The sequence below is a fragment of the Trichomycterus rosablanca genome, chromosome 1, assembly GCF_030014385.1.
Source record: "Trichomycterus rosablanca isolate fTriRos1 chromosome 1, fTriRos1.hap1, whole genome shotgun sequence".
NCBI classification, from domain to species: Eukaryota; Metazoa; Chordata; class Actinopteri; order Siluriformes; family Trichomycteridae; genus Trichomycterus; species Trichomycterus rosablanca.
In genome coordinates, this window is record NC_085988.1 from 48,088 (window position 1) to 68,083 (window position 19,996).

A 19,996-nucleotide genomic window follows, 5' to 3' on the forward strand; every position below is an offset into this window, starting at 1 on the left:
TCTAGGCTGAATTTTTCATCAGGGTTTGATCTACAGAGTTTGTTACAGTATGAACCACAGCATTAACACAGCAAAATATTTGATTATTTGTGATTAAATATAGTAAATAATAATAATAAGAGCACCACGACCTTTTTCAGGCTTAATAAAGAATGCCTGAATGACTGAGTTAGTATCAGTACTTACACTGCAGTCCAGTAGGGGCGCTAATAAACCTGAACGTTGTAGATCAACCACCTCAATTCAAACAGAAGAAGAAGCGGCAGCAGCTGGTGTGTTTGTACTGAAGTGAATCATCTGTAAGTAAAATATTTATTTATTTATTTATTAAACTTTAATTATTAACTACATTCTAATTAATAACAAAACTAGAGTTCATAATAAAATATCACTGTGAGGATTTGAGGAGCTTTAACTTCCTTTTCACACAAACTACTAGCTTCTCCGCTAACTGTTAGCATCTCACATGATTCAGTAGTGATGAACCGATTCATTTGAACCGATCCAGCAAAATGAATCAGTTTATCAGAACTAAATCTAACATTTTTGTAGTAACACATCGATTTTTGATTTACATTTATGATATTTAGTGGACACTTTTACCTAAAGTGACTTGCGATGATGTTTTAATACAATCTATCTACATGTATGTCCTCGGCTGCTCTCGTTATAGATTTGGTACAGTTATTAGGCTGGATGCCTTTCCTGACACACCCTCCCTAAATCCAGGCTTGGGACCGGCACTACAATGCACTGATTTATAGGACCGTTCAGTGTCTCACCGCATGTTTTTGGACGGTGGGAAGAAACCGGAGCATCCGGAGACACGCAGACACGAGGAGAACATGCAGACTTCACACAGATAGGGGATCGAACCCAGAACCTTCTTGCTGTGAGGCGACAGTGCTACCCACTTAGCCACTGTGCTCACCTATGTTTTAATCCAATCAAGCAATGTAAACAGTGGTAACTTAGAAGAGTGTGGCTAGAACCAGTGAGCAATTACTAGACCACCCAGCTAGAACCCGGAACTTTTTGTGTGTGTTTTGGTGTCAAAATGAATGACGTTTAGATTGTGGCCCGTATACGGCTGCCCGGATCCCAGCCATGACTGCCAGCAATATGCCAGCATTTAACCACCTGCTAGCCAGAACAACCATTATCGGGCCAATAATGGCCCAGTTCTGGCCTGCAGTAGATTTTTAAAAGGCTTTCCCCAGCCATATGTAACCTTTAATGGTCACTGGGACTACTACAACTGTTCTTGCTTCTTATTGCTATGAAAATACTCTGTAAAAAAAAAAATATGTATATGTATATATATATATATATATATATATATATATATATATATATATATATATATATATATATATATATATATATACACTGTATATATATATATATACATATACACATATATACATATACACATATATACATATACACATATATACATATACACATACACATATACACAACAGGTAGTTCCGACCTTACAATCTGATTGGTTGAGAAGCGTTCTAAACGTGCTGATATTGGTGATAACAGTACGGTCTTTTCACACCACAATGGTATTAGGGTTAGCTGATGCGTTGCCAGTAACGACAAGCTTCATGCACACAAACGCGCACGCAGGCGACACCGACTTTATTCCCGTTATCTGATATACAATCTAGTGCACTGTGTAGAGAACATAAATCAATTGTCTAATATACTGTCTAGTGCACTATGTAGTGAACATGAATGCGTTATCCGATACACAATCTAGTGCACTATGTAGGGAACATTAATGTGTTTGTAATGCGAACAGTTAGCTTAATAGCCCAGTTAGCAGCTCCTAAGAGTTCTGTTCTCACCCATAATCCTTTGGTGTGTGCAAGAGGTTTTTTGTTTCTTTTTTTTCTCTTCGGAGGTTCTTGACTTTTTCTTCTTGTTGTTCTTACCTCCCTGAAATGAGTTTTTGCAACTTGGGATGTCTGCTTTGTAGTGTTAAACTTTATATTCGTTGTGGAACTACTTTTTGGCGGAAGGTATTGTCAATATTAAAGCATATTTATTATGAAATTCAGGGCTTCTTTGATTTATTTTCTTTCTTTATTTTGTAAAAACTGTTGTATAAAAGCACTAGAACACTCGAGGTTGTGTGTTATCGCGAATAACATCACGGCTGTGATGATCTATGGCGACCGAATCACAGCCGTGATGTTATTTGCGATAACACACTCCCTCTCGTGTTCTATTGCTTAAATATATATATATATATATACAGGGGTTGGACAAAATAACTGAAACACCTGTCATTTTAGTGTTGGAGGTTTCATGGTTAAATTGGACCTGGTGGCCAATCTTCATTAATTGCACATTGCACCAGTAAGAGCAGAGTGTGAAGGTTCAATTAGCAGGGTAAGAGCACAGTTTTGCTCAAAATATTGCAATGCACACAACATTATGTGTGACATACCAGAGTTCAAAAGAGGACAAATTGTTGGTGCACGTCTTGCTGGCGCATCTGTGACCAAGACAGCAAGTCTTTGTGATGTATCAAGAGCCACGGTATCCAGGGTAATGTCAGCATACCACCAAGAAGGACAAACCCCATCCGACAGGATTAACTGTGGACGCAAGAGGAAGCTGTCTGAAAGGGATGTTCGGGTGCTAACCCGGATTGTATCCAAAAAACATAAAACCACGGCTGCCCAAATCACGGCAGAATTAAATGTGCACCTCGACTCTCCTGTTTCCACCAGAACTGTCCGTCGGGAGCTCCACAGGGTCGATATACACGGCCGGGCTGCTATAGCCAAACCTTCGGTCACTCGTGCCGATGCCAAACGTCGGTTTCAATGGTGCAAGGAGCGCAAATCTTGGGCTGTGGACAATGTGAAACATTTATTGTTCTCTGATGAGTCCACCTTTACTGTTTTCCCCACATCCGGGAGAGTTACGGTGTGGAGAAGCCCCAAAGAAGCGTACCACCCAGACTGTTGCATGCCCAGAGTGAAGCATGGGGGTGGATCAGTGATGGTTTGGGCTGCCATATCATGGCATTCCCTTGGCCCGATACTTGTGCTAGATGGGCGCGTCACTGCCAAGGACTACCGAACCATTCTGGAGGACCATGTGCATCCAATGGCGGTGCCGTGTATCAGGATGACAATGCACCAATACACACAGCAAGACTGGTGAAAGATTGCGTTGATGAACATGAAATTGAAGTTGAACATCTCCCATGGCCTGCACAGTCACCAGATCTAAATATTATTGAGCCACTTTGGGGTGTTTTGGAGAAGCGAGTCAGGAAACGTTTTCCTCCACCAGCATCACGTAGTGACCTGGCCACTATCCTGCAAGAAGAATGGCTTAAAATCCCTCTGACCACTGTGCAGGACTTGTATATGTCATTTCCAAGACGAATTGACGCTGTATTGGCCGCAAAAGGAGGCCCTACACCATACTAATAAATTATTGTGGTCTAAAACCAGGTGTTTCAGTTATTTTGTCCAACCCCTGTGTATATATATATATATATATATATATATATATATATATATATATATATATATATATATATATACTTTGTTATAATTATAAGTAATAATAATAATAGAGTACACCAAAACACATTTTTCAATATTTTATTTCAAGTATTTTTATTTATTATAAAAATGTTTTGTCCTGCCATAATTGACTCCTGCCTCCTGACACTGGTCTGTAATTCTGGAATGAAAACAAAAACTTTTTTTCACAGATCAATGTGGATCTTATTCAAATTTTTCAGTTCCACTTAATGATTGAAAAGAAATGTTGAATAAGAAAAAAAAGTAACTGTAGTTTAAATATGTTTACCTGGTTAAAAATGATTTCCAGAACAGTGCTAGAGCAGAAGAAACAGTGACTTTAGTAGGCCGAAGAACATAAGCGCAAACTTGGAAATATGTGCTTTAGACATGATAATGTGCTTTTTGATTATAATATTTTACAGTGAGTGTACAGTGCTTGCGTACATTATCCCTAATCAATCTTAAAAAATGTCTTTCAAACTGTATGTTGATAAAAGCAGCTTTTGTAAACATCTTACCAGGATCAGTGTAGGACAAATAACAGAAGGTGGCTGAGTGAGCTGGACTCAGGGGTGCACAAAAAGTCACTGCAGAAATATAAACACTTAATTAGTTCAATCATTCAATCAAGGAACTTCATAAAGACTTGTAAATATGTGCTTTAGGCATGATAATGTGCTTTGTCTTTGTAAACATGTTTCCTGGGTTATTTATGCCAGCCAATGACTAAAAGTTTTTATAATATTGTCAACTGCCAGGAAGAGGGAACTAATGTAACCAACCTTTTATATACATCACGACCCTTACTCAAAAAAGATGGACCACCAGCTCCACACAGCTGTAGGTATAGGTAACTAATGTAGTTTTTTTTTAATATAATGTGTGTAATATAACATGGCTATATTGTTTGATGGTTTGTATCGTATTCATAATATAAGTTTCCTTTAGATGTATGTTTTAAATTAATTTTGATAGCCTTTTGCTGCCATATTTATGTATAGCTGGCTAGATAGTTAGTTTACCGTACCTGCCAAGCTAGCATTTTTGGCTAACGTTAAAACATAGCTATAATAAATTTATTAATTATAGAAAATACGAAATTATTCGATTATATCTATTGTTCTGTTACTACAGTATATCAGTATTTTTAATATAATGTTTTAGTAAGTTTTTAGTCCTAAAGAGCAGCTGTTAACGCTACCTTGAAATCCTCAGTGAATAAGTGTAAAAGATAACGGTTTTCTTATTTAAACTAAACTAAATGCACAAGGTTCCTCGCGCATGCGTTCAGGGAACCTTTCGTATTTGAAGTAGTGAACTGATTCTATCTGACACCATGTATTAACGTTAGGGTAATAGTTAAAAATCACTTGTCAGTTATCTGTGCTATAAACAATTATCATTGTTTAGCGTATGTACATCTGGTTCAAGTCAAACAAGCTTATCAAGCGACTGTAAAATAATTTTACACATACATATACAACTATATTGGATTAAAAAAGTTGCTTTGAGTCTCAGTCAGCAGACATGCAGCCATAATCGGGCCAGATGCGGGGTGCCGAGCCGACAGACAGCCGACACTGCCGAACCGGAGCCGGAATTGGCCCAGATCTATCTTGCTAGCTGTGCAGTATCTCCACTACTGAGCTACCAGTTCAGTTATTTGTTCTCTGTTATAATTGCTATAAATGTGATTGATTGTAAGTAGTTTTAGATAAATCGACCAATGATTTAAAACACATTTATTATTTTACATTTAGTTATTCAGACAAATTGTACAAAGCTCAAACCCAGTAAAAAGAAGAATGTGTGATGTGTTCATTCTCTTCAATCTTTATTTCACTGATAAAAGTAGAAAGAAAAGATTTCCAATGTTTCACTGATTAACTTCATTGTAGTTTGTAAACAGAAACATATTTAGAATTTGATGCTGTAACAGACTCCAAAAATGTGCTCCAGAGGTGTTTAGCTCTGAGATCCATCAGCTTTTCTATTAATGAGACGCTTCCACGTTAATGGAACCCTCACACAGTACCAGTCAGAAGTTCTTTTATTATTTTCTACATTGTAGATTCATATTGAAGACATCAAAACTATGAAGGAACACACATGGAATCATGGAATAAACAAAAAGTCATGAAACAAACCTGAATATGTTTTAAATAGATGTTTTTAATACGATTAAGCATCATCTAAATCCATTTAGCTCCAGACTCATTCCAACAAGATCTAAGAAGTTCTATTAGAGATCTTTTCTGCTAGATGCTGCCCACAATAGTTGTAATGTTCTCACCGTGTTTAGAGCCTCACAGAATAAACAATAGCCAATTAAAAGAGTCTAAAAGAATTAGGCAGAATATTCCTTAAAGGAGAAATAAGTACATCTATCTATCTTTGTATTAGATCTTTAATAATGCAGTCAGCAGAAGAGGGACACGTCACCCCGGAGGATCTACAACATGAAGGATTCCAGAAAAAAACAATAAAAAAGGAAGAAGATGAGGACGATGATTTCTTCTGTAAGTAAATATGGAGCAATGAGCCATTTCTCCACCAGACAGTGTGGTACAGTACAGTGTGGTACAGTACAGTGAGGTACAGTACAGTGTGGTACAGTACAGTGTGCTACAGTACAGTATGGTACAGTGTGGTACAGTACAGAGTGGTACAGAACAGCGTGGTACAGTGTGGTACAGTACAGAGTGGTACAGAACAGCGTGGTACAGTACAGTGTGGTACAGTACAGTATGGTACAGTGTGGTACAGTACAGAGTGGTACAGTACAGTGTGGTACAGTACAGTGTGGTACAGTACAGTGTGGTACAGTACAGCGTGGTACAGTACAGTGTGGTACAGTACAGTGTGGTACAGTACAGTGAGGTACAGTACAGTGTGGTACAGTACAGTATGGTACAGTACAGCGTGGTACAGTACAGTGAGGTACAGTACAGTGTGGTACAGTACAGTGTGGTACAGTACAGAGTGGTACAGAACAGCGTGGTACAGTACAGTATGGTACAGTACAGCGTGGTACAGTACAGTGAGGTACAGTACAGTGAGGTACAGTACAGTGTGGTACAGTACAGTGTGGTACAGTACAGCGAGGTACAGTACAGCGTGGTACAGTACAGTGAGGTACAGTACAGTGTGGTACAGTACAGTATGGTACAGTACAGCGTGGTACAGTACAGTGAGGTACAGTACAGTGTGGTACAGTACAGTGTGGTACAGTACAGTGTGGTACAGTACAGAGTGGTACAGAACAGCGTGGTACAGTACAGTATGGTACAGAACAGCGTGGTACAGTACAGTATGGTACAGTACAGTGTGGTACAGTACAGCGTGGTACAGTACAGTGTGGTACAGTACAGTGAGGTACAGTACAGTGTGGTACAGTACAGTATGGTACAGTGTGGTACAGTACAGAGTGGTACAGAACAGCGTGGTACAGTACAGAGTGGTACAGAACAGCGTGGTACAGTACAGAGTGGTACGGTACAGTGTGGTACAGTACAGAGTGGTACAGAACAGCGTGGTACAGTACAGTGTGGTACAGTGTGGTACAGTACAGAGTGGTACAGAACAGCGTGGTACAGTACAGTGTGGTACAGTACAGTATGGTACAGTGTGGTACAGTACAGAGTGGTACAGTACAGTGTGGTACAGTACAGTGTGGTACAGTACAGTATGGTACAGTACAGCGTGGTACAGTACAGTGTGGTACAGTACAGTGAGGTACAGTACAGTGTGGTACAGTACAGTATGGTACAGTGTGGTACAGTACAGAGTGGTACAGAACAGCGTGGTACAGTACAGTATGGTACAGTACAGAGTGGTACAGAACAGCGTGGTACAGTACAGTATGGTACAGTACAGTGTGGTACAGTACAGCGTGGTACAGTACAGTGTGGTACAGTACAGTGAGGTACAGTACAGTGTGGTACAGTACAGTATGGTACAGTGTGGTACAGTACAGTATGGTACAGTACAGAGTGGTACAGAACAGCGTGGTACAGTACAGAGTGGTACAGAACAGCGTGGTACGGTACAGTGTGGTACAGTACAGAGTGGTACAGAACAGCGTGGTACAGTACAGCGTGGTACGGTACAGTGTGGTACAGAACAGCGTGGTACAGTGTGGTACAGTACAGTGTGGTACAGTACAGAGTGGTACAGAACAGCGTGGTACAGTACAGTGTGGTACAGAACAGCGTGGTACAGTGTGGTACAGTACAGTGTGGTACAGAACAGCGTGGTACAGTACAGTATGGTACAGTACAGAGTGGTACAGAACAGCGTGGTACAGTACAGAGTGGTACAGAACAGCGTGGTACGGTACAGTGTGGTACAGTACAGAGTGGTACAGAACAGCGTGGTACGGTACAGCGTGGTACGGTACAGTGTGGTACAGTACAGAGTGGTACAGAACAGCGTGGTACAGTACAGAGTGGTACAGAACAGCGTGGTACAGTACAGTGTGGTACAGAACAGCGTGGTACAGTGTGGTACAGTACAGTGTGGTACAGAACAGCGTGGTACGGTACAGTGTGGTACAGAACAGAGTGGTACAGTACAGTGTGGTACAGTACAGAGTGGTACAGAACAGCGTGGTACAGTACAGCGTGGTACGGTACAGTGTGGTACAGTACAGAGTGGTACAGAACAGCGTGGTACAGTACAGAGTGGTACAGAACAGCGTGGTACAGTACAGTGTGGTACAGAACAGCGTGGTACAGTGTGGTACAGTACAGAGTGGTACAGAACAGCGTGGTACGGTACAGTGTGGTACAGTACAGAGTGGTACAGAACAGCGTGGTACAGTACAGAGTGGTACAGAACAGCGTGGTACGGTACAGTGTGGTACAGAACAGCGTGGTACAGTACAGAGTGGTACAGAACAGCGTGGTACAGTACAGTGTGGTACAGAACAGCGTGGTACAGTGTGGTACAGTACAGTGTGGTACAGAACAGCGTGGTACGGTACAGTGTGGTACAGAACAGCGTGGTACAGAGTGGTACAGAACAGCGTGGTACGGTACAGTGTGGTACAGAACAGCGTGGTACGGTACAGTGTGGTACAGTACAGAGTGGTACAGAACAGCGTGGTACAGTACAGCGTGGTACGGTACAGTGTGGTACAGTACAGAGTGGTACAGAACAGAGTGGTACAGAACAGCGTGGTACAGTACAGCGTGGTACGGTACAGTGTGGTACAGTACAGAGTGGTACAGAACAGCGTGGTACAGTACAGTATGGTACAGTACAGAGTGGTACAGAACAGCGTGGTACAGTACAGAGTGGTACAGAACAGCGTGGTACGGTACAGTGTGGTACAGTACAGAGTGGTACAGAACAGCGTGGTACAGTACAGCGTGGTACGGTACAGCGTGGTACAGTACAGAGTGGTACAGAACAGCGTGGTACAGTACAGTGTGGTACAGAACAGCGTGGTACAGTGTGGTACAGTACAGAGTGGTACAGAACAGCGTGGTACAGTGTGGTACAGTACAGAGTGGTACAGAACAGCGTGGTACAGTGTGGTACAGTACAGAGTGGTACAGAACAGTGTGGTACAGTGTGGTACAGTACAGAGTGGTACAGAACAGCGTGGTACAGTACAGTGTGGTACAGAACAGCGTGGTACAGTGTGGTACAGTACAGTGTGGTACAGAACAGCGTGGTACAGTGTGGTACAGTACAGAGTGGTACAGAACAGCGTGGTACAGTGTGGTACAGTACAGAGTGGTACAGAACAGTGTGGTACAGTACAGAGTGGTACAGAACAGCGTGGTACAGTGTGGTACAGTACAGAGTGGTACAGAACAGCGTGGTACAGTACAGTACAGTGTTGTACAGTACAGTGTGGTACGGTACAGTATGGTACAGTACAGTGTGGTACAGTACAGTGTGGTACAGAACAGCGTGGTACGGTACAGTGTGGTACAGTACAGAGTGGTACAGAACAGCGTGGTACAGTACAGCGTGGTACGGTACAGTGTGGTACAGTACAGAGTGGTACAGAACAGAGTGGTACAGAACAGCGTGGTACAGTACAGCGTGGTACGGTACAGTGTGGTACAGTACAGAGTGGTACAGAACAGCGTGGTACAGTACAGAGTGGTACAGAACAGCGTGGTACGGTACAGTGTGGTACAGTACAGAGTGGTACAGAACAGCGTGGTACAGTACAGCGTGGTACGGTACAGCGTGGTACAGTACAGAGTGGTACAGAACAGCGTGGTACAGTACAGTGTGGTACAGAACAGCGTGGTACAGTGTGGTACAGTACAGAGTGGTACAGAACAGCGTGGTACAGTACAGTGTGGTACAGAACAGCGTGGTACAGTGTGGTACAGTACAGAGTGGTACAGAACAGCGTGGTACAGTGTGGTACAGTACAGAGTGGTACAGAACAGCGTGGTACAGTGTGGTACAGTACAGAGTGGTACAGAACAGCGTGGTACAGTACAGTACAGTGTTGTACAGTACAGTGTGGTACGGTACAGTATGGTACAGTACAGTGTGGTACAGTAGTGTGGTACAGTACAGTGTGGTACAGTACAGTGTGGTACAGAACAGCGTGGTACGGTACAGTGTGGTACAGTACAGAGTGGTACAGAACAGCGTGGTACAGTACAGCGTGGTACGGTACAGTGTGGTACAGTACAGAGTGGTACAGAACAGCGTGGTACAGTACAGCGTGGTACGGTACAGCGTGGTACAGTACAGAGTGGTACAGAACAGCGTGGTACAGTACAGTGTGGTACAGAACAGCGTGGTACAGTGTGGTACAGTACAGAGTGGTACAGAACAGCGTGGTACAGTGTGGTACAGTACAGAGTGGTACAGAACAGCGTGGTACAGTACAGTGTGGTACAGAACAGCGTGGTACAGTGTGGTACAGTACAGAGTGGTACAGAACAGCGTGGTACAGTGTGGTACAGTACAGAGTGGTACAGAACAGTGTGGTACAGTACAGAGTGGTACAGAACAGCGTGGTACAGTGTGGTACAGTACAGAGTGGTACAGAACAGCGTGGTACAGTACAGTACAGTGTTGTACAGTACAGTGTGGTACGGTACAGTATGGTACAGTACAGTGTGGTACAGTACAGTGTGGTACAGTGTGGTACAGTACAGTGTGGTACGGTACAGTGTGGTACAGTACAGAGTGGTACAGAACAGCGTGGTACAGTACAGTGTGGTACAGAACAGCGTGGTACAGTGTGGTACAGTACAGAGTGGTACAGAACAGCGTGGTACAGTGTGGTACAGTACAGAGTGGTACAGAACAGCGTGGTACAGTGTGGTACAGTACAGAGTGGTACAGAACAGCGTGGTACAGTACAGTACAGTGTGGTACGGTACAGTGTGGTACAGTACAGAGTGGTACAGTACAGTGTGGTACAGTACAGTGTGGTACAGAACAGCGTGGTACAGTGTGGTACAGTACAGAGTGGTACAGAACAGCGTGGTACAGTACAGTGTGGTACAGTGTGGTACAGAACAGCGTGGTACGGTACAGTGTGGTACAGAACAGAGTGGTACAGAACAGAGTGGTACAGAACAGTGTGGTACAGTACAGAGTGGTACAGAACAGCGTGGTACAGTGTGGTACAGTACAGAGTGGTACAGAACAGCGTGGTACAGTACAGTGTGGTACAGTGTGGTACAGAACAGCGTGGTACGGTACAGTGTGGTACAGAACAGCGTGGTACAGAACAGAGTGGTACAGAACAGCGTGGTACAGTACAGTGTGGTACAGAACAGCGTGGTACGGTACAGCGTGGTACAGTACAGAGTGGTACAGAACAGCGTGGTACAGTACAGTGTGGTACAGTACAGAGTGGTACAGTACAATACAGTGTGGTACAGTACAGTGTGGTACAGTACAGTGTGGTACAGTACAGTACAGTGTGGTACAGTGTAGTAGAGTACAGTGTGGTACAGTACAGTACAGTGTGGTACAGTGTAGTAGAGTACAGTGTGGTACAGTACAGTACAGTGTGGTACATTACAGTGTAGTACAGTACAATGTGGTACAGTACCGTAGAAATAATAAGAGAATGTGGATAGTTGGATTAGAACCTGTACTGTACCGTACTGTCCTGTGGAGAAGTGCTGCTCCACTCCAGTCTGGATTTAAGGTTTAAATCTAACTAGGATTTATTTGTGATTGGAAAACCAAACCCACAATTTTACATTTCCTCCAGTTGTTGAGTTTCTTCTTCACATGTTGATGGAATTTCAGGTGAAGGATCTTTAATTCCTGTGGAACAAGTCATCTCTGAGGAACACCTCACCCCAGTGGACCAACAGTGTGGAGGTTTCCAGATGAAGCCTGTGAAGAAGGAAGAACCTGAAGATACAGATGAACTCAGTAAGACTTTTTTTATCTTCAGCAAAATCACATTTTTATTTAATAAAGTGTTATTTTGTGACCTTATTTTTGCTCCAGGAATTGAAATCGTATCACTAGTCCTGCTACTAGTACCTCCACCATAACCAACACTACTAGTACCTCCACCATAACCAACACTACTAGTACCTCCACCATAACCAACACTACTAGTACCACCACCATAACCAACACTACTAGTACCACCACCATAACCAACACTTATGTTATGGTCAAGGACTTGGCCCTCTCTGATCATTTTTGTGTCTTCTTTGAAATGCTGATCACTCCAGATGCTCAAACTAGCTCTGTTTCTGTTAAGAAAAGGTTCATAAATGAAAGTACTACTTCTCAGTTTATGGAGGCCATAGTCAAGTCAAGTCAACTTTATTTATATAGCGCTTTTTACAATATACATTGTCTCAAAGCAACTTTACAAAATCCAGGACCAACAGATACAAAAACCCCTGTTGAGCAAGCCGAGGGCGACTGTGGCAAGGAAAAACTCCCTGAAAATTACAGGAAGAAACCTTGAGAGGAACCAGACTCAGCAGGGCCCATCCTTCTTGGGTGGTCTGGAGGATACTTTAAATAAATACACAAATCATACAAACACAGAATTAAATGATCTAAAAGTCATAACTGGTAATAAATAGATAAATAAACAATTAAATAATAATAGAGTTGTTATCCGCTCTAGTCTTCAATAAAGTCTGTAGTGATTTCTTGTCGTTGCAATTACTCCAGACCAGTCACATCCGGCAGGAGCAGCATCGTTGGCACTGCAGTCTCGACTTTAATCCTTAACCTCGGCGGGTAAACAGGTTTCCATCAGAATGCCCTCGGGGTAAAACAACAGAGAATGTAGTTAATAATGTACAATGCTAGTTGACAAACAGTTTTACAGAGAGTTTTAGACTCCGGCAGCCCTAATTATTACAGCATAACTAAAAGGGAGAGCGAGCAGGTAACAAGGTCATGAAGGCTTTCACAGGACATCAGCGCCCATCTCCCCACCGTCACCAAACCTGAGTGATCGGACAAGAGAGGCAGAACGACAGCAACCCAACATCCCTGATCACCACAAGTTTCTATAACCAAGAACCCCCAAGCTCTGCGCCTTTGTCTATACTAATCAAAAGCCTGAGAAAATAAATATGTTTTCAGTCTAGACTTAAACATTGAGACTGTGTCCGAATCCCGAACAGAGGCAGGAAGATTATTCCAAAGTTGTGGAGCTTTGTAAGAAAACGCTCTTCCACCAGCTGTGGTCTTTTTAATTTTAGGAACTATAAGTAACCCTGCATCTTGTGAACGAAGTGGACGTGCTGGGCTGTAGTGATTAATAAGTTCACTCAGATACTGTGGAGCCAGACCATGTAGCGCTTTATAAGTTAGTAAAAGTATTTTGTAATCAATGCGAAATTTTACTGGCAGCCAGTGTAGAGATGATAGAACAGGACTGATATGATCAAATTTTTTAGTTCTAGTTAGCACTCGAGCTGCTGCATTTTGAACTAACTGGAGTTTGTTTATGGATCTACCAGAGCATCCAGTTAGAAGAGCATTACAATAATCTAACCGAGAAGTTATAAACGCATGGATCAGTTTTTCAGCGTCATTAACAGATAGTATATTTCTTATTTTAGAAATGTTACGCAAATGATAGAAAGCAACTCTAGTAATATTATTAACGTGTGTATCAAATGAGAGATCTGAATCTATTGTGACACCTAAGTTTTTTACATCTGGGCTGGGAGTAACAGAGAACGTGTTTAAGTTTAGCACCAGGTTAGACAACTTGTCTCTTGCAGCTTTAGAGCCAACAAGTAAAACCTCAGTTTTATCTGAATTAAGTAAAAGAAGATTACATGACATCCAGTTTTTTATGTCGTTTACACAATCTTCTATCTTACTGATTGTGTCAGTATCATTTGGTTTGGCTGATATATACAGCTGTGTGTCATCTGCATAGCTATATCACCAACTTTAATTGCAGAGTCAGTTAATGAACTCCTGGATAACTTTAACGTTCAGATAAAATATTCAGTCATGGATGTGGTTGCCCCGATAAAAGTCATGAAAACATTGAGCAAACAGAAAGCACCATGGCGTAACACAATGATGGAAATAGCTCTGAAAAGAGAATGCAGGAGAGCTGAACGTAAGTGGAGGAAAACTAAACTTCAAATCCACTATGATCTCTATAAGCAAAGCCTTTGTAGTTTTAACTCGGAGTTATGCAGGGCTGGACAGCTGCACTTCTCTAAGATCATTAACAGGAACATCAACAACACCCGCACTCTATTCAACGTGGTCGACAAGCTTACAAATCCTCCAAAACAGATCACACCAGAACTTCTGTCCACAGAGAAATGTAATGAATTTGCTCATTTCTTCTGTGAAAAAATCAAAACTATTAGACTGACCATCAACGCCACTCAGTCAAACGATGAAACCATGCTGCCCCTACAGACACCTAAAAATAACATGACTATTATGTCACAATTTAATACAATAGACCAAAAAACCCTGGAGAAAACAGTTCAGCATCTTAAATCATCGACATGCTGCCATCTGAATTTTTTTAAACTATTTTTAACTCTGTAAAAACTGATTTGCAACAAATAGTTAATGGCTCACTAGAATCAGGCATTTTCCCAAAGTCACTTAAAACAGCTGCCATTAAGCCACTCCTAAAAAAGAGATCTCTGGATGCGTCTGTGTTAAACAACTACAGGCCGGTCTCAAATCTTCCTTTCACAGCTAAGATCATTGAGAAAGTTGTTTACAATCAAGTCAGAAGTTTTTTGAATTCCAGTGGTTATTTTGACAAATTTCAGTCAGGCTTTCGAGCTCACCACAGCACTGAAACGGCTCTCGTAAAAGTGTTAAATGATCTACGGCTGAATACTGACTCGGATAAAACATCAGTTCTGGTTTTACTGGATCTTAGTGCTGCCTTTGACACTGTAGACCATAGAATACTGCTGGATAGGTTGGAAAACTGGGTTGGACTTTCCGGAACAGTCCTAAATTGGTTATGGTCTTACTTAGAAGACCGGAGTTACTTCGTCACTATTGGCAGCTATGAATCTGACAGGGTGGCTATGACATGTGGAATCCCCCAGGGATCAGTTTTCGGACCTCTTCTGTTCAATCTTTATATGCTGCCATTAGGCCAAATGCTACAGGCTAACAACATTGATTACCATAGTTACGCAGATGACACACAGATATATCTGGCTCTCTCACCAGATGATTACAGCCCAATAGATTCACTGTGTCAGTGTCTGGAGGACATCAATAACTGGATGAGCCAGAATTTTTTACAGTTAAATAAGGAAAAGACAGAGATTGTCGTGTTTGGCAGCAAAGAAAAGAGGTCTAGTGTCAGTGAACACCTCAGTTCCCGGGCTCTAAAAACCAAAGACCAAGTCCGAAATCTTGGCGTTCTAATAGACTCAGATCTCACATTCACCAGCCATATAAAAACCATCACCAAAACAGCCTTCTACCATCTTAGAAATATAGCCAAAATCAAGGGTCTAGTGTACCAACAAGACCTAGAGAAGCTGATCCATGCTTTTATCTCCAGTAGGGTGGACTATTGTAATGGTCTCTTAACTGGACTTCCCAAAAAGACCATTAAACAGTTACAGCTCATTCAGAACGCTGCTGATAGAGTTTTAACTAAGACGAAGAGAACTGAGCACATCACTCCAGTTCTAAAATCTCTACACTGGCTTCCGGTTAGTTACAGAATAGAATTTAAAGTGCTGCTACTGGTCTATAAATCACTGAATGGGTTCGGCCCAGAATACATCTCAGAAATGTTTAGAGAATATAAACCCAGTAGATCTCTTAGATCCATGGACTCAGGTCAGCTAGTTGAGCTCAGAGTCCAAACTAAACATGGTGAAGCAGCATTTAGCTGTTGGGCTGCATATAACTGGAACAGACTGGCAGGAGATATTAGATGTTCCGCAAATGTAGAAATGTTTAAATCCAGGTTAAAAACTTTTCTTTTTTCTTGTGCCTATGATTGAGCTCAAAATTTTTGCTATTACCCTCATTTTACCATATTTCTTTTAGTTGTTCATGCTCTTAATAAGTTTTTTATAGAGTAGTGTATGAGTGTTTGTTGACATTACTGCGGTATAATTAATCACTTATAATAACGTGTATCTCTCGTTTTAATTTTATATTCTCTAAACTGTAGGGTATATTTTACTATATTTTCCTTTAGTTTTCATGTTCTTAATTGCTTATCTCTCTTGTTTTAATTTCATATTTCTTAAATTGTAGGGTATATTTTACAATATTTTCTTTTAATTTTTCATGTTCTTAATATTTATCTCTCTTGTTTGAATTTCATGTTCTTAATTGTAACTAAATGTTTACAAGAAGTCTTTCTGAGGTTCTAGATCTCAGGAATGTTTTACTGCTTTTATTTTTTCCTTATGTAAAGCACTTTGAATTGCCACTGTGTATGAAAGGTGCTATACAGATAAACTTGCCTTGCCTTACTAGTACCTCCACCATAACCAACACTACTAGTACCTCCACCATAACCAGCACTACTAGTACCACCACCATAACTAACAGTACTAGTACCACCACCATAACTAACAGTACTACTACCGCCACCATAACCAACACTACTAGTACCTCCACCATAACCAACACTACTACTACCTCCACCATAACCAACACTACTAGTACCTCCACCATAACTAAAACTAGTACCTCCACCATAACTAACACTACTAGTACCACCACCATAACCAACACTACTAATACCTCCACCATAACCAACACTACTAGTACCTCCACCATAACTAAAACTAGTACCTCCACCATAACTAACACTACTATTACCACTACTACATTTACATTTTCTGCATTTAGCAGACGCCCTTAATCAGAGTGACTTACAGAAGTGCTTCCATAGTAAACATTTCATTACTCTGGTTTAAATGAACACCAGTCCAAGAACACAAATCAATACTAACACCACTACTATTACCACTACTAACACCACTACTATGACTTTTACCACCACTACTATTACCGCTACCACCGTCACTACTACTAATAAAGATTTGTTCTGGGTTTCATCACTTATGTGAGCAGGACATTAATAATTCAGGATGAATCAGGTTACAGGACTTTAACACAGGATCTCAGTTTGGGTGAAAAATGTGTTTCCTTTTTAACATTTACTAACAATGTTTATTTATAGAAATATATTTGATTCTTTCTGCTTCAGAACTGAACAACGATTCCTCCTGCTCCTCGTGTCCATGTTCCTCTACAACCCAAAATCACCTCCACAATCACATCAAGAGCTGCAACCATGATAAATATGAGGCTCTGGTGAAGATTAAGACTGAACATGAGGATCTGACGCCCACCAGAAGCTCCAGTAATCAGCGAACGTCCTCTGGTACTGTCAGCATTAACACCTCTCTCAGTCCCACACAGGAAGAAGGAAACGTCTGCTCACAATGTGGGAAGAGCTTTAAGTTCCAGTGTCATCTTAAAACCCACCAGCGCATTCACACTGGAGAGAAACCATATCAGTGCTCACAGTGTGAGAAGAGCTTTTATATAAAGAGTGTTCTCAAAAATCACCAGCGCATTCACACTGGAGAGAAACCATATCAGTGCTCACAGTGTGGGAAGAGTTTTATTAGACAGAGCGATCTCAAAATACACCAGCGCATTCACACTGGAGAGAAACCGTATCAGTGCTCACAGTGTGGGAAGAGTTTTAATGCACAAAATGTTCTCAAAATACACCAGCGCATTCACACTGGAGAGAAACCATATCAGTGCTCACAGTGTGGGAAGGGTTTTACTACACGGATTGCTCTCAAAATACACCAGCGCATTCACACCGGAGAGAAACCATATCAGTGCTCACAGTGTGGGAAGAGTTTTAATCAACAGAGTCTTCTTAAACAACACCAGCGCATTCACACTGGAGAAAAACCTTATCAGTGCTCACAGTGTGGGAGGAGTTTTAATACACAAGGTTGTCTCAAAACCCACCAGCGCATTCACACTGGAGAGAAACCATATCAGTGCTCACAGTGTGGGAGGAGTTTTAATCAACAGAGTCATCTCAAAGAACACCAGCGCATTCACACTGGAGAGAAACTGTATCAGTGCTCACAGTGTGGGAAGAGTTTTAATACAAAGAGTAATCTCAAAACCCACCAGCGCATTCACTCTGGAGAGAAACCGTATCAGTGCTCACAGTGTGGGAAGAGTTTTAATCAACAGAGTCTTCTTAAAACCCACCAGCGCATTCACACTGGAGAAAAACCGTATCAGTGCTTACAGTGTGAGAAGAGCTTTTATATAAAGAGTGTTCTCAAAAATCACCTGCGCATTCACACTGGAGAGAAACCATATCAGTGCTCCCAGTGTGGGAAGAGTTTTAATAGACAGAGTGATCTTAAAATACACCAGCGCATTCACACCGGAGAGAAACCATATCAGTGCTTACAGTGTGGGAAGAGTTTTAATCAACCGAGTGCTCTCAAAATCCACCAGCGCATTCACACTGGAGAGAAACCATATCAGTGCTCACAGTGTGGAAAGAGTTTTACTACACGGATTGATCTCAGGAATCACCAGCGCATTCACACTGGAGAAAAACCTTATCAGTGCCCACAGTGTGGGAAGAGTTTTAATCAACAGAGTACTTTTAAACAACACCAGCGCATTCACACTGGAGAGAAACCATATCAGTGCTCACAGTGTGGAAAGTGCTTTAGTACACAGGGTCATCTAAAAACCCACCAGCGCATTCACACTGGAGAGAAACCATTTCAGTGCTCACATTGTGGGGAGAGTTTTAATCAACCGAGTCATCTCAAAATTCACCAGCGCATTCACACTGGAGAGAAACCATATCATTGTTCACAGTGTGGTAAGAGTTTTAATCAACAGAGTAATCTCAACAAACACCAGCGCATTCACACTGGAGAGAAACCATATCAGTGCTCACAGTGTGGGAGGAGTTTTGCTCATTTAACAACATTTAAGAAACACAAGTGTGACACATTCAATTGTACCGAATAAACTAACAGTTTGATTTTTAATACCACATTCCCAAAGTAATCACCAAGTGTTCCTGTTAATGTAGCAGCAGCTGTAATGTTTAGCATGTGCACCTGTTTCTGTTTATTTTAATAAATGAACCCACAGTTTCTGCAGTCTGCAATTGTGTATTAAATGAATTGTAGCAAGAGTAGAAGAGCAAATTCAGGAGAGCGTGGAGATGAAGATGCTGTGATTCTTACTGGGAGTTACGAGGATGGACAAGATTAAGAACGGGTTTATTAGAGGGATGGTGCAGGTAGGATGTTTTTTGTTTGACTGTATCATGGAACAGTGGTCTCTTTTTAAAGGTTTATAAAAGAGCCCCAAACTGTTTTCTTCTGCAGACAGAACATTTCATCAGGGAACCACCAAAAAACTGGTCTGCCATGAGTTAGAAGCTGCTGAAACATGGCTGACATGTTCTGTTTATATGATTACAAAGACGTCAGCAGCTGTATTTAATCATAATAAGTAATGAGTAATTAGGAGACGATGCCACAAACTTAATTAACATTATACTGTAGAAGATTGTACAGCATCACATTAAACATCCAAGTTTCTGCCTGTCAGGGGATTTTCCTGCCACATTAGGTGCAATTTTTGGAGCTACTTTCAAGTGTCCCAGTTCAAATGTAAACTTGGTAAACAGTTTTACTATGAACTTCACAGTTACTGTAAGTTCATCAGTTTACAGTTAAGCTTTCAACTTGATGTTGAGGGTTTTAAGGTGAACTTTAAGATCCTGTCTACTTAGTTCCTTCAACTGTAAACATTAGATAGATAGATAGATAGATAGATAGATAGATAGATAGATAGATAGATAGATAGATAGATAGATAGATAGATAGATAGATAGATCACTTTATTAATCCCAGAGGGAAAGTCAAGTATTACAACAGCTCAAGGTACAATAGCAAAAA

At 41.4% G+C, this 19,996-nt stretch overlaps 1 protein-coding gene across 1 annotated transcript; it reads left to right on the forward strand.

Annotated features, from left to right (window-relative positions):
* Positions 1-17,471: 17,471 nt before the first annotated feature.
* Positions 17,472-19,183, forward strand: LOC134318330 (zinc finger protein 420-like; the record flags this gene model as incomplete). Its single annotated transcript, XM_062999196.1, has 1 exon — positions 17,472-19,183. A coding segment is annotated over one exon (1,584 nt), but the record flags the coding sequence as incomplete, so codon positions are not given.
* Positions 19,184-19,996: the final 813 nt, after the last annotated feature.